Source organism: Mobula hypostoma, chromosome 3, assembly GCF_963921235.1.
Source record: "Mobula hypostoma chromosome 3, sMobHyp1.1, whole genome shotgun sequence".
Classification (NCBI taxonomy): Eukaryota; Metazoa; Chordata; class Chondrichthyes; order Myliobatiformes; family Myliobatidae; genus Mobula; species Mobula hypostoma.
Genome location: NC_086099.1, coordinates 229112355 through 229127023, shown reverse-complemented (window position 1 = coordinate 229127023; position 14669 = coordinate 229112355). Strand labels below are relative to the sequence as shown.

At 48.2% G+C, this 14669-nt stretch overlaps 1 protein-coding gene across 2 annotated transcripts in view; it reads left to right on the top strand.

Annotated features, from left to right (window-relative positions):
* Nucleotides 1-14669, top strand: part of LOC134344604 (tonsoku-like protein) — a 163330-nt gene that overhangs the window by 85062 nt on the left and 63599 nt on the right. For both annotated transcript variants that reach the window (XM_063044700.1, XM_063044701.1), the window contains 3 exons: nt 384-473; nt 758-830; nt 13351-13514. In XM_063044700.1, the coding sequence (XP_062900770.1) occupies nt 384-473; nt 758-830; nt 13351-13514 (327 nt within the window). The remainder of the gene's footprint in view (nt 1-383; nt 474-757; nt 831-13350; nt 13515-14669) is intronic.

Here is a 14669-nt window from a genome sequence, read left to right as displayed (position 1 = left end):
CGGTACAGAGGGAGGGTCACACTGTGGGAGGGGCGGTACCGAGGGAGGGTCACACTGTGGGAGGGGCGGTACCGAGGGAGAGTCACACTATGGGAGGGGCGGTACCGAGGGAGGGTCACACTATGGGAGAGGCGGTACCGAGGGAGGGTCACACTGTGGGAGGGGCGGTACAGAGGGAGGGTCACACTGTGGGAGGGGCGGTACAGAGGGAGAGTCACACTGTGGGAGGGGCGGTACCGAGGGAGAGTCACACTGTGGGAGGGATGGTACCGAGGGAGGTCACACTGTGGGAGGGGTGGTATTGAAGATCATAATGTCAGGGGTTAAGGTGCGTTTCCCTGCCACGCTCCGTCTGACACTGGCTTTGTGTCCATGGTTACCAGAAATGGAGGCGGAATGCAAAGGGGGAGACGCCGCTGCATATCACCTGTATCCGGGGCAACACCCAGAGGGCCAGGACCCTCATCCAGCAGGTATGTTCCACTGTGGGAGAGGTGGTACTGAGGGAGGGTCACACTGTGATAGTGACATACTGACAGTGTTGGTGAAGGGTCAGGGTGCGGGATGGGTGTGTGGGTGGGGTGTGGTGGTGTTTGTAGGCTTTTCTTTGGGAAGGGGCTTGGTTGGGTTGGTGAGGAGTGGAGCGGAGCAGTGTTTCTGGGGGTGGGGTGGATGGCTGAATGAGGCGGGGGGGGTTGTTCTTGTGCTGGAGAGTTTGGGGGAGCACGAATCACACGTGTTGATTCTCCGTTGCCAGGGCCACCCACTGAATGAGCGAGACAACGCTGGCTGGACGCCCCTGCATGAGGCCTGTAACCATGGCCGGCTAGGTGAGTCTCCACTGACACCTTCACACCACCGTCTCACCCAGAGTCTGTGGCGGCCGCTGCTGAAAGTTGGTCCTGCGGGTCAGATGCAGGGTAACACGAGGTGGGCTGTGTCACATCACACAGCAGGAAAAGGGCAGGCAGCCCTGGAGAACAGACAAAGCCAGGTTCAACCGTATAAACCTCTGGTTAAAACAGAACTTTACAGCACAGTACAGGCCCTTTGGCCCACAATGTTGTGCTGACCTTTTAACCTACCGTAAGATCATTCCAACCCTTCCCTCCCACATAACACTACATTTTTCTATCATTCATGTGCCTCTCTAAGAGTTTCTTAAGTGTCCTTAATATATCTTCCTCTACCAACAACCTTGGTAGGGGTTCTATGTACCCATCACTCTGTGTAAAACCTACCTCGGACATCCCCACTATCGTCTCCTCCAATCATCTTAAAATTATTCCCTCTTGTATAAGTCATTTTCAGCCTGGGAAAAAGTCTCTGGCTGTCCACTCTGTCTGTACCTCTTGTCATCCTGTGCATCTCCATCAAGTCTCCTCTCATTCTCCTTCACTCCGGAGAGAAAAGCCCTAGTTTGCTCAAACTATCCTCATAGGACATGCTTTCTAATCCAGGGAGCATCCTGGTAAGTCTCCTCTGCACCCTCTCTAAAGTTCACAGTTCGAAGTGAATCTGTTATCAGAGGTGTACCCTAACCCAAACCCGAACACGAACACGAACACACTGAGATTCATTTTCTAGCAGGCTTTCACAGTGGAACAGAGAAAAACTTTGGGGATGTGGACTCCAAGCTCCTGCTGTTCCTCCACTCAGCTGAGGATCGTGCCTTGTCAAGAGCCTTACTAAAGTCCATGTGGACAATATCCACTGTCTTGTCTTCATCCATTTTCCTGGTAACTTCCTCAAAGAACTGCATGATTGGCTAGACAGGAACTACCACACACAAAGCCATGCTGATTATCCCTAATCAGTCCATGTCTGTCCAAATACTTACTTATCAGGACCCTTAGAATACCTTCCAATAACCTTCCTACAACTGATATTAGGCTCACTGGCCAATAGTTTCCGGGTTTATTTTTAGAGCCTTTCTTTTATACTCTTTCTATATCTGAAGACACAATAGAATCAATGAAAAGCTACACACCAGGACTGACAAACAAGCAATGTGCAACAGAAGACAATCTGCAAATACAGTAAATCAACCGATCGATCAATAATACTGAGAACATGAGTTGTAGATCCCTGAAAGCAAGTCTGTAGGTTGTGGAATCAGTTCAGTGTTGAAGTAAGAGAACGCTAGAACTTCCACGTTCTCTCCACAATGAGACGATAAGAATGAAACATAATTCTCCCAGTCGGGTATAGCTAGAGTTCAGCTCCAACATTACCTCACGGCTCCTAAGCTCAGACCCCCGACTAATGAAGGACGACACACCAAACGCCTTCTTAACCACTCTTAATCAACTTGTGCAGCAACTTTGAGGATGTGGAGCCCAAGCTCCTTCCGTTCCTCCACTCAGCTGAGAATCGTGCCTGTGGTTAAGAGGCACTTGGAGCCTTGCTTTTAGTTCTGCTCACCCCATTATAGGAAGGATTTAGAGTCTATGCAGAAGTGCTTCACCAGGATGCTGCCTGGGTTAGAAAGTATCGAGAGGGGTAAGGCAAACTCTTGTTTTCTTCGGAGCAACCAAGGCTGAGGGGAGATCTGACTGAGGTTTATAAGATTATGAGAGGCATAGATGGAGCAGAGAGAAGGTATCGTTTTCCCAGGTTGAAATGTGTGATACCAGAGGGCGTGCATTTAAGGTGAGAGGGGATCGGTTCAAAGGAGACGGTTTTTTTTTAACACATGGTATTAGATGCCTGGAGTGCACTGCCGGGGGAGCTGGTGGAAGGAGATCTGATGGGCGGCAAGTAAGATTCAAGACTCAAGATTGTTTAATGTCATTTCCTGTACGAAAGAGGAAAGGAGAATGTGATATTTGGTACTCCGGATCCGGAGGTGTTGGTCAGTCTTACTGCTTGGGGAAAGTAACTGTTTTTGAGTCTGGTGGTCCTAGCATGGATGTCACGTAACCTCCTCCCTGATGGGAGTGGGGCAAAGTCCGTGAGCAGAGATTGAACAGTTGTGTAGATATGCAGATACAAGAGGGATGTGCAGGCAAAATGCATATTAGATTAGATTATGAGAACACTCAGTCCTCTTTTATTGTCATTTAGAAATGCATACATGCATTAAGAAATGATACAATGTTTCTCCGGTGTGATATCACAGAAAACAGGACAGACCAAAGACTAACACTGACAAAACCACATAATTATACCATATAGTTACAGCAGTGCAAAGCAATACCATAATTTGATGAAGAACAGTGCATAGGCACAGTAAAAAAAAAAGTCTCAAAGTCCCCGAGTCCCCAGTAGCAGGCGGCAAAAAGGAGAAACTCACTGCCATAAACCTCCAGGCACCGTCAACTTGCTGATGCCTTGGAAGCAGCCAATCCTGAGTCCATCCGTCTGAAAACTCCGAGCTTCCGACCAGCCTCTCCGACACAGCCTCCCGAGTGGCATCCTCTAACGAGCGCCTTCAACCTCTCCCCGGCCGCTGAAACACACAAAGCCAAGGATTTCGGGGCCTTCAGCTCCAGAGATTCCAGTTACCACACAGTAGCAGTGGTAGCAAAGCAGACATTTCAGAAGTTTTCCAGATGTTCCGCTATGCACTCACGTCTGTCTCCCATCAAATCAGGAATTGTGCACGGTCCCCTACTTGACAGATAACAGATATTCATCACCGGTGAGGCCGCGCACGCTGTGTCGTTATAAGGCATATAACTTAATCAAAGTTGAAAGTAAATGTATCATCAAAGTACATTACGTCACCGTATACGTTACAGAGATTCATTGTCTTGCGGACAGACTCAATAAATCCATAGACTAATAACCAGAACAGAATCTGGATGTTCAACCAGAGTACGAAAGACAACAAAACGTGTGAATGCAAAACAAAATAAATAATAATAATAAATAAATAAATAAGCTCTTAACATCAAGAACATGAGATGATGAGCCCTAGGAAGTGAGTCTATAAGTTGTGTGATCAGTTCAGCGATGTGGTGAGTGAAATTGTCCCCTTTGGTTCAAGAGCCTGACGGGCTGTGGGGTAATAAATGTTCCTGAACCTGGTGGTGTGGGACCTGAGGCTCCTGTACCTCCTTCCTGATGGGGCACAGATGCTAACAACAGGAATTCTGCAGATGCTGGAAATTCAAGCAACATACATCAAAGTTGCTGGTGAACGCAGCAGGCCAGGCAGCATCTGTAGGAAGAGGCGCAGTCGACGTTTCAGGCCGAGACCCTTCATCAGGACTAACTAAAGGAAGAGTGAGTAAGGGATTTGAAAGTGGGAGGGGGAGATCCAAAATGATAGGAGAAGACAGGAGGGGGAGGGATACAGCCAAGAGCTGGACAGGTGATTGGCAAAAGGGGATACGAGAGGATCATGGGACAGGAGGTCCGGGAAGAAAGACAAGGGAGGGGGGACCCAGAGGATGGGCAAGAGGTATATTCAGAGGGACAGAGGGAGAAAAAGGAGAGTGAGAGAAAGAATGTGTGCATAAAAATAAGTAACAGATGGGGTACGAGGGGGAGGTGGGGCCTAGTGGAAGTTAGAGAAGTCGATGTTCATGCCATCAGGTTGGAGGCTACCCAGACGGAATATAAGGTGTTGTTCCTCCAACCTGAGTGTGGCTTCATCTTTACAGTAGAGGAGGCCGTGGATAGACATGTCAGAATGGGAATGGGATGTGGAATTAAAATGTGTGGCCACTGGGAGATCCTGCTTTCTCTGGCGGACAGAGCGTAGATGTTCAGCAAAGCGGTCTCCCAGTCTGCGTCGGGTCTCACCAATATATAAAAGGCCACATCGGGAGCACCGGACGCAGTATATCACCCCAGTCGACTCACAGGTGAAGTGTTGCCTCACCTGGAAGGACTGTTTGGGGCCCTGAATGGTGGTAAGGGAGGAAGTGTAAGGGCATGTGTAGCACTTGTTCCGCTTACACGGATAAGTGCCAGGAGGGGAGGGATGGGGGAGACGAATGGTCAGTGGGGAGGGATGGGGGAGACGAATGATCAGTGGGGAGGGATGGGGGAGACGAATGGACAAGGGAGTTGTGTAGGGAGCGATCCCTGCGGAATGCAGAGAGAGGCGGGGAGGGAAAGATGTGCTTAGTGGTGGGATCCCGTTGGAGGTTGCGGAAGTTACGGAGAATAATATGTTGGACCAGGAGGCTGGTGGGGTGGTAGGTGAGGACCAGGGGAACCCTATTCCTAGTGGGGTGGCAGGAGGATGGAGTGAGAGCAGATGTACATGAAATGGGGGAGATGCGTTTAAGAGCAGAGTTGATAGTGGAGGAAGGGAAGCCCCTTTCTTTAAAAAAGGAGGACATCTCCCTCGTCCTAGAATGAAAAGCCTCATCCTGAGAGCAGATGCGGCGGAGATGGAGGAATTGCGAGAAGGGGATGGCGTTTTTGCAAGAGACAGGGTGAGAAGAGGAATAGTCCAGATAGCTGTGAGAGTCAGTAGGCTTATAGTAGACATCAGTGGATAAGCTGTCTCCAGAGACAGAAAGATCTAGAAAGGGGAGGGAGGTGTCGGAAATGGACCAGGTAAACTTGAGGGCAGGGTGAAAGTTGGAGGCAAAGTTAATAAAGTCAACGAGTTCTGCATGCGTGCAGGAAGCAGCACCAATGCAGTCGTCGATGTAGCGAAGGAAAAGTGGGGGACAGATACCAGAATAGGCACGGAACATGGATTGTTCCACAAATCCAACAAAAAGGCAGGCATAGCTAGGACCCATACGGGTGCCCATAGCTACACCTTTAGTTTGGAGGAAGTGGGAGGAGCAAAAGGAGAAATTATTAAGAGTAAGGACTAATTCCGCTAGACGGAGCAGAGTGGTGGTAGAGGGGAACTGATTAGGTCTGGAATCCAAAAAGAAGCGTAGAGCTTTGAGACCTTCCTGATGGGGGATGGAAGTATATAAGGACTGGACATCCATGGTGAAAGTAAAGCGGTGGGGGCCAGGGAACCTAAAATCATCGAAAAGTTTAAGAGGGTGAGAAGTGTACAGATGCTGAAGTGTCTGCTCCTGTGCTATATGTTCTATATTTAAGACACATGTAGGGTTCATTTCAGAGTCTCTTAGATAGGGACGTGGGTGAAAGAAAGATGGAGGAAGGGTTAGATTGATCTTGGAGCAGGTTAAAAGGTCGGCACAAAGTTGTGGGCTGAAAGGCCTGTACTGTTATCATGTTCTGTGCTCTATTTCAGGGTTATAGTCATAGAAAAGTACATCATAGAACCAGGCCCTTCAATCCACTTCGTCCATGCCGAGCCCTACTCCCAGACAAGCCTTACATATCCCTCCCACCCAGGTACATGTCCAAACTTCTCCTAAATGTAAAAATCGAGTTCACATGCAGCTCATTCCACACTCTCATTACCCTCTGAGTGAAGATGTTTTCCCTCATGTTCCCCTTAAACTTTTCACTTTTCACCCTTAACCCATGACCTTTGGTTGTAGTCCCACCCAACCTCAGTGGAAAAAGCCTGCTTGCATTTACCCTATCTATACCCCTCATAATTTTTCTACCACTATCAACCTTCTTTGTTGCGAAGAATAAATTTCTAACCTGTTCATTCTTTCCTTATAACTCAGGTCCTCCAGATCCGCATCCTTGTAATATTTTTCTGTACTCTTTCAACCTTGTAGATAACTTTCCTGTAGGAATACTCCAAATTAGGCATCACCAGTGCCCTATACAACTTCAACACCTCCCATCTATTTTGATGAAGGCCAATGTACCAAGACCTTTCTTTATGACCCTATCAACAAATTTTATACCTGTATTCCCAGGTCTCTTTGTTCTCCCACACTCCTCCATTCCCTGCCGTTCACTGTAAGACCTCCCCTGGTTGGTCCTACCACAGTGCAACACCTCACATTTGTCTGTACTAAATTCCATCTGCTATCTTTCTGCCCATTTTTCCAGCTGATCCAGAATCCTCTGCAATCTAGGAAAGCGTTCCTCACTGTCCAGTACTCCCCCAGTCTTGGTGTCAAATGCAAATTTGCTGATCCAGCTCACCACATTATCATCCAGATCATTGGTACAGATGACAAACAAGAACAGAACGAGCACCAGTCCCCGTGGCACACCTCTAGTCACGGGCCTCCTGTCAGAGAGGCAACCATCTACTACCACTCTCTGGCTTCTCCCACAAAGACAATGTCTAATCCAGTTTACTACTTTGTCTTGAATGCCAAGCATCAACCCTCTTGACCAGCCTCCCATGTGGAACCTTGTCAAAAGCCTTACTGAAGTCAAGTCAGCCAGTGACTGTCCTGAAGTGGTCACTGGGAAAGAGGGGAGGCTGACGATTTATGGAAGGCTCAACAGCTTCTCAGAAGTTAAGAGTTCTATAAGGGGAAGCAGGGTCATGGGCTTGATAAACCCTTACCAAATACCAGCAGCCATTCCTTAAAGGTTATTAGTGCAATTACCGACAAAGCTTTTGGCCAAGAGATGAAAGTTTGGCAACAATGAGGGAAAATTGTGAGAGTGGGGAAAAAAAATCACTCCTTGTCCCAACATCAATGACCCTTGCACCTCACCACCTTCAGCAGAGACACTGCATCACATCGTCCAATTCACAGGAGACTGGGTAGTTTGCAAGTAGCTTGAAAACTTAAAATAAGTTAAGTTAAAACCCAAAGAGTGGGCAATTAGAGACCCAGTAGCAGCTTGTTTAAAAAGCTCAGGCAAGCCATTCGAATCAATCACACTCCCTCAAAGGCGTCGACTGCCAGTTACTCCTCAAGCAAGCAAGCCACAGGAGCAAAGCACTATGTGCTTCCTCGTGGGCCAGACCGTGTCTTCCACTCATCTCCGTCCAGCTGAGGATACAGTGATCATCCTGGAGAAGGCTCAAAACTGGCGTAGCCTCCACCTTCCTGCCCTGATCCAGCAGTGAGGGAGGACAAAACGAGTAGAACTCAGATGCACACACCCCATCCCAACTGGACAACAGGTGAGCCATTCATTCTGACCACACACACACACACACACACCCACCCACCCACCTTCTTCTGAACTGGGCCAGTATCTCTTGCACAGAGCCACCAGGAGGTAGTGCAGGATGCAGTCAGCATTTCAGTGCCATTTTAAACCATTACAACTTTAAACTGAAAAGAAGGCAGTCGAGAGGTCTCCACAACAATTAATATTAAACCAGGTTAATTTGACAGCACTGGGAAGAATGCTCCTTGCTTTGTCAGCATGCCAGCCTTCGCTGTTACTCTAACTTGTAATCACCAGTTCCCATTCTGGACACTTTAGTATAAGTGATTATTCCGATCCGGTTCTTAAGACTGCAGGGTCTGTTCATGCCACTACCTTGGTAAGGTGCAGTGCTCTTGATATTTGCGAAGTACGATCTGCAGGAGGTCAAAGGTGGTTGAACTGGTGCCCACCACAATGGGGCCCTTTATTCAGTTCATGCTGAGGCCCCCAATCAGATCACCTTCCCTCACCAGCTGCACCATGGTCTCCACCATGCCAGCATATGTGTGGCTCTTCACTCCTGCTGTCTGCATCCTCCGTCTCACAACATCTGACGGGTAGGAGGCCGACTGGCCAATGAGCCCAGCACAGGCTCCGAACACCATCGCTCGTGAGGGGATGACTGCAGTCTGTCTGCGTACTCTGCGTGTAGCTTCTTGCACGTTTCATGGTGAAGAAGCTGGGGACAGAGTATGGAATTACTCCGAGGATAGTTGGGCAAAACCCACTGTACAGTGTCCTCACTCCTTCTTCCCTTGATATGTGGATGAAGACATGCAGAATATTTCCATACATTTTCTTGGGGGTGACAGCCATTCGCGCCCGCGCTGGATCCAGTGGGTAGGTCAGCGTGTTGGCAGTAATTCCTGCCAATGACCCAGCCAGCAGCCGCGGTACAGGAGGGAGAGGTCTTAGCTGAGAACTTAGAAACTTAGAAAATAGGTGCAGGAGTAGGCCATTCGGCCCTTCGAGCCTGCACCGCCATTTATTATGATCATGGTTGATCATCCAACTCAGAACCCAGCCTTCCCTCCATACCCCCTGACCCCTGTAGCCACAAGGACCATATCTAACTCCCTCTTAAACATAGCCAATGAACTGGCCTCAACAGTTTGCTGTGGCAGAGAATTCCACAGATTCACCACTCTCTGTGTGAAGAAGTTTTTCCTAATCTCGGTCCTAAAAGGCTTCCCCTCTATCCTCAAACTGTGACCCCTCGTTCTGGACCTCCCCAACATCGGGAACAATCTTCCTGCATCTAGCCTGTCCAATCCCTTTAGGATCTTATACGTTTCAATCAGATCCCCCCTCAATCTTCTAAATTCCAACGAGTACAAGCCCAGTTCATCCAGTCTTTCTTCATATGAAAGACCTGCCATCCCAGGAATCAATCTGGTGAACCTTCTTTGTACTCCCTCTATGGCAAAGATGTCTTTCCTCAGATTAGGGGACCAAAACTGCACACAATACTCCAGGTGTGGTCTCACCAAGGCCTTGTACAACTGCAGTAGTACCTCCCTGCTCCTGTACTCGAATCCTCTCGCTATAAATGCCAGCATACCGTTCGCCTTTTTCACCGCCTGCTGTACCTGCATGCCCACTTTCAATGACTGGTGTATAATGACACCCAGGTCTCGTTGCACCTCCCCTTTTCCTAATCGGCCACCATTCAGATAATAATCTGTTTTCCTATTTTTGCCACCAAAGTGGATAACTTCACATTTATCCACATTAAATTGCATCTGCCATGAGTTTGCCCACTCACCCAACCTATCCAAGTCACCCTGCATCCTCTTAGCATCCTCCTCACTGCTAACACTGCCACCCAGCTTCGTGTCATCCGCAAACTTGGAGATGCTGCATTTAATTCCCTCATCCAAGTCATTAATATATATTGTAAACAACTGGGGTCCCAGCACTGAGCCTTGCGGTACCCCACTAGTCACCGCCTGCCATTCTGAAAAGGTCCCGTTTATTCCCACTCTTTGCTTTCTGTCTGCTAACCAATTCTCCACCCACACCAATACCTTACCCCCAATACCGTTTGCTTTAAGTTTGCACACTAATCTCCTGTGTGGGACCTTGTCAAAAGCCTTTTGAAAATCCAAATATACCACATCCACTGGTTCTCCCCTATCCACTCTACTAGTTACATCCTCAAAAAATTCTATGAGATTCGTCAGACATGATTTTCCTTTCACAAATCCATGCTGACTTTGTCCGATCATTTCACCGCTTTCCAAATGTGCTGTTATCACATCCTTGATAACTTGCTTGAAGATACTTGAAATATGACTAATTCTGTCCAGCGGTGCCACTGTTGTCTTTCCCACAGCCCCAGCGATTGTCCCAGAGACGAGAGAATTGATAATCTCGTGCTTTCCTCTCACTTCCTTTACTTGACTAGGAGCAGTTTCCAAAGGTTTCTCTGCAACATTCTTCATAAAACTTCCCCTCGCGTAGACAGAACAGTGTCAATCACAAGAGTCCTTGCAGTGAGTGAGTGGTTTGGAGGGGAGAGGCAGTTATTTCGCAAGCTGCTCTCTGAGTCTCCCATCTTCACTCAGCCTAGACGGCAAAGTTCTGCTATACCCTCCGTCCCAACCCCACACTAGTGACACAGACAAGGTTCCACATGGTAGGCTTATTCAGGAAGTCAGAAGGCATGGGATCCAGGGAAGTTTGGCCAGGTGGATTCAGAATTGGCTTGCCTGCAGAAGGCAGAGGGTGGTAGTGGAGGGAGTACATTCAGATTGGAGGGTTGTGACTAGTGATGTCCCACAAGGATCTGTTCTGGGACCTCTACTTTTCGTGATTTTTATTAACGACCTGGATGTGGGGGTAGAAGGGTGGATTGACAAGTTTACAGATGACAAAGGTTGGTGGTGTTGTAGATAGTGTAGAGGATTGTCAAAGATTGCAGAGAGACATTGATAGGATGCAGAAGTGGGCTGAGAAGTGGCAGATGGAGTTCAACCCGGAGAAATGTGAGGTGGTACACTTTGGAAGGACAAACTCCAAGGCAGAGGACAAAGTAAATGGCAGGATACTTGGTAGTGTGGAGGAGCAGGGGGATCTGGGGGTACATGTCCACAGATCCCTGAAAGTTGCCTCACAGGTGGATAGGGTAGTTAAGAAAGCTTATGGGGTGTTAGCTTTCATAAGTCGAGGGATAGAGTTTAAGAGTCGCAATGTAATGATGCAGCTCTATAAAACTCTGGTTAGGCCACACTGGGAGTATTGTGTCCATTTCTGGTCACCTTACTATAGGAAGGATGTGGAAGCATTGGAAAGGGTACAGAGGAGATTTACCAGGATGCTGCCTGGTTTAGAGAGTATGGATTATGATCAGAGATTAAGGGAGCTAAGGCTTTACTCTTTGGAGAGAAGGAGGATGAGAGGAGACATGATAGAGGTGTACAAGATAATAAGAGGAATAGATAGAGTGGATAGCCAGCGCCTATTCTCCAGGGCACCACTGCTCAATACAAGAGGACATGGCTTTAAGGTAAGGGATGGGAAATTCAAGGGGGATATTAGAGGAAGGTTTTTTACTCAGAGAGTGGTTGGTGCGTGGAATGCACTGCCTGAGTCAGTGATGGAGGCAGATACACTGGTGAAGTTTAAGAGACTACTAGACAGGTATATGGAGGAATTTAAGGTGGGGGCTTATATGGGAGGCAGGGTTAGAGGGTCGGCACAATATTGTGGGCCGAAGGGCCTGTACTGTGCTGTACTATTCTATAAAATCCATGTAGGCAATATCCACTGCCTTGCCTTCATCCATTTTCCTGGTAACTTCCTCAAAGAACTGCATGATTGGCTAGACAGGAACTACTACACATGAAGCCATGCTGATTATCCCTAATCAGTCCATGTCTGTCCAAATACTTTGTGTATCGGGACCCTTACAGTACCTTCCAATAACCTTCCCACAACTGATATCAGGCTCACTGGCCAATAGTTTCCCGGTTTATTTTTAGAGCCTTTCTTTTACTCTTTCTATATCTGAAAAATCCTTTGGTACCTTTCCTGACTAGCTCACCTTCATTTTTCACCTTTTCTCTCCTTTTATGGCTTTTTCAGTCGTCTTCTGTTGGTTTTTAAAAGCTTCCCAATCCTCCAACTTCCCACTAATTTTCTTTTGCTTCTATGCTGTCTTTGACTTCCCTTGTTAGCCACAGTTGCCTCATCCTTCCTTTGGAATACTACCTCATCTTTGGGATGTATCTATCCTGCACCTTCCGAATTGCCCAGAAGGTCCAACCCTGCTGTTCTGCCATCATTCCTGATAGTGCCACCTTCCAATCAGCTTTGGCCAGCTCTTCTCTCGTGCCTCTGTAATTCCCTTTACTCCACAGTAATACTGATACATCTGACTTCAGCTTCTCCTTCTCAAACTGCAGGGTGAATTCCATCACATTATGATCACTATCTCCTAGGGGTCCTTCAACTTAAGTTTCCTAATCAAACCCAGTTCGTTACATGACACCCAAACAAAATTGCCTTTCTCCCAGTGGACTCAACCACAAGCTGCTCAAAAAAGCCATTGTCAGCATTCTACAGATGCTCTCTCTTCGGATCCAGCACCAACCTGATTTTCCTAACCTTCCTGCGTACTGATATCCCCACTGCAGGCTGAGCTGCGGATTCAGGTACAGGGGTGTGGGACGTAGAGGGAGGAGGTGCTCAGACCTGTACCAAACAGAATGCTACCAGCTCCTCCCGTCCCAATCCTGTCACCCCATTTGAAGAAGGTTCAGTACTTCCTGAGGAGAAGGCGCGAGGGATTTACTATGATAGCTCCAGATGTGAGTGACTCCACCTCTGCTGGAGAAGCCAGGACTGCTCCCCTGGGGGGCAGGGGTGGTTTGGATGGGGCGGGGGCTTTGTTAGACGGGTTACGGAATGGTCTGCACCTTGCTGGGTGGCTGGAAAACACTCACTCGCATTGGATTAGCCGTGGCAACGTAGGTAACGTGTCGCTATTTCAGTTTGTTGTGTCGGAGTTCAGAGTTCAATTCCGGCATCCTCTGTAGGGTCTGTACCTTCTCCCCATGGAATGTGTGGGTTTCCTCCGGGTGCTCCAGTTTCCTCCCACAGTCCAACAACACACAAGTTAATAGGTTAATTGGCATTGTAAATTGTCCCGTGATTAGGCCAGGCTTAAGTCAGGAGTTGTTGATGGCGTGGCTCAAAGGGCCGGAGGGGTCTGTTCCGTCTTGTTCCTCAAGAACTAACAAATCAGCGGTGGACTGGGTTGGTCATGGGACTGGAGGGGAGGGAGAGGACAGGCTTGATGGACAGAATGGCCAGCTGCCATGGGAAGGCAGCAGGAGGAACGTGAGCACAGCAGTAACCAAGTTCTGGTTGCAGAGATCGTGACCCTGTTGCTGGATAATGGCGCGGCCATCAACAGCGAGGAGGACAGGCAGTGCGGCGGGATCACGGCCCTGCACGACGCCCTCAACACTGGACACCTGGACATCGTGGAGCTTCTCGTCAACAGGGGAGCAGTGACCCAGGTCAAAGACAGTCAGGTCAGGCAGCGCGCTGAAACTCACCGGGGTCAGGCACGGGTCGCCGGCAGAGTGGGAACGGGTTTTATCATTGTTATGAGAAAGAGAGAGAGAGGGAAGCAGACAGAGATAGAGGGTGACAGAGAGAGAGAGAGAGATAGAAAGAGAGAGAGAGACAGAGAGGGACACACACACACAGGTGAGAGAGACAGAGTATTGATACTGGTTCACTACTGTCTCAGGTATAGAAACATAGAAAATAGGTGCAGGAGTAGGCCATTCGGCCCTTCGAGCCTGCACCGCCATTCAGTATGATCATGGCTGATCATCCAACTCAGAACCCTGTACAAGCCTTCCCTCCATACCCCCTGATCCCTTTAGCCACAAGGGCCATATCTAACTCCCTCTTAAATATAGCCAATGAACTGGCCTCAACTGTTTCCTGTGGCAGAGAATTCCACAGATTCACCACTCTCTGTGTGAAGAAGTTTTTCCTCATCTCAGTCCTAAAAGGCTTCGCCTTTATCCTCAAACTGTGACCCCTCGTTCTGGACTTCCCCAACATCGGGTACAATCTTCCTGCATCTAGCCTGTCCGATCCCTTTAGGATTTTATATGTTTCGATAAGATCCCCCTCAATCTTCTAAATTCCAGAGAGTATAAGCCTAGTCGATCCAGTCTTTCATCATATGAAAGTCCTGCCATCCCAGGAATCAATCTGGTGAACCTTCTTTGTACTCCCTCTATGGCACTGAGCTAGTGAAATGTTTCAGTATGTACATGACGATTGGTTTCTAAATGTCTTGTCCACTGAGATTCAGTGAAAAGTTCTAATTAAGTTGGAGCTTTACTGTTGCCATTAGGCACAGGCACCCAGGATATAAACAGCATGAAAACATGCCTCTTCACAGAGGACATCACAGACATGGCCGACATAGATTAACAAATCCTACGTAATGTACACAACACAACAACATTAGAGCAAGTCAGAAATAAGTACAATCGACAGCACTCAGAAGTCTGCCGCCCAGCACATCAGTCCAGAACCACACACGCAGCATGCTGGAGGAACTCAGCATCTACAGAGAGGGGTAAACAGTCGACATTTTGGATCGAGACCCTTCATCAGGACTGGGAAGGAAGGGGGAAGATTGCAGAATAAAAAGGTGGGGGGAG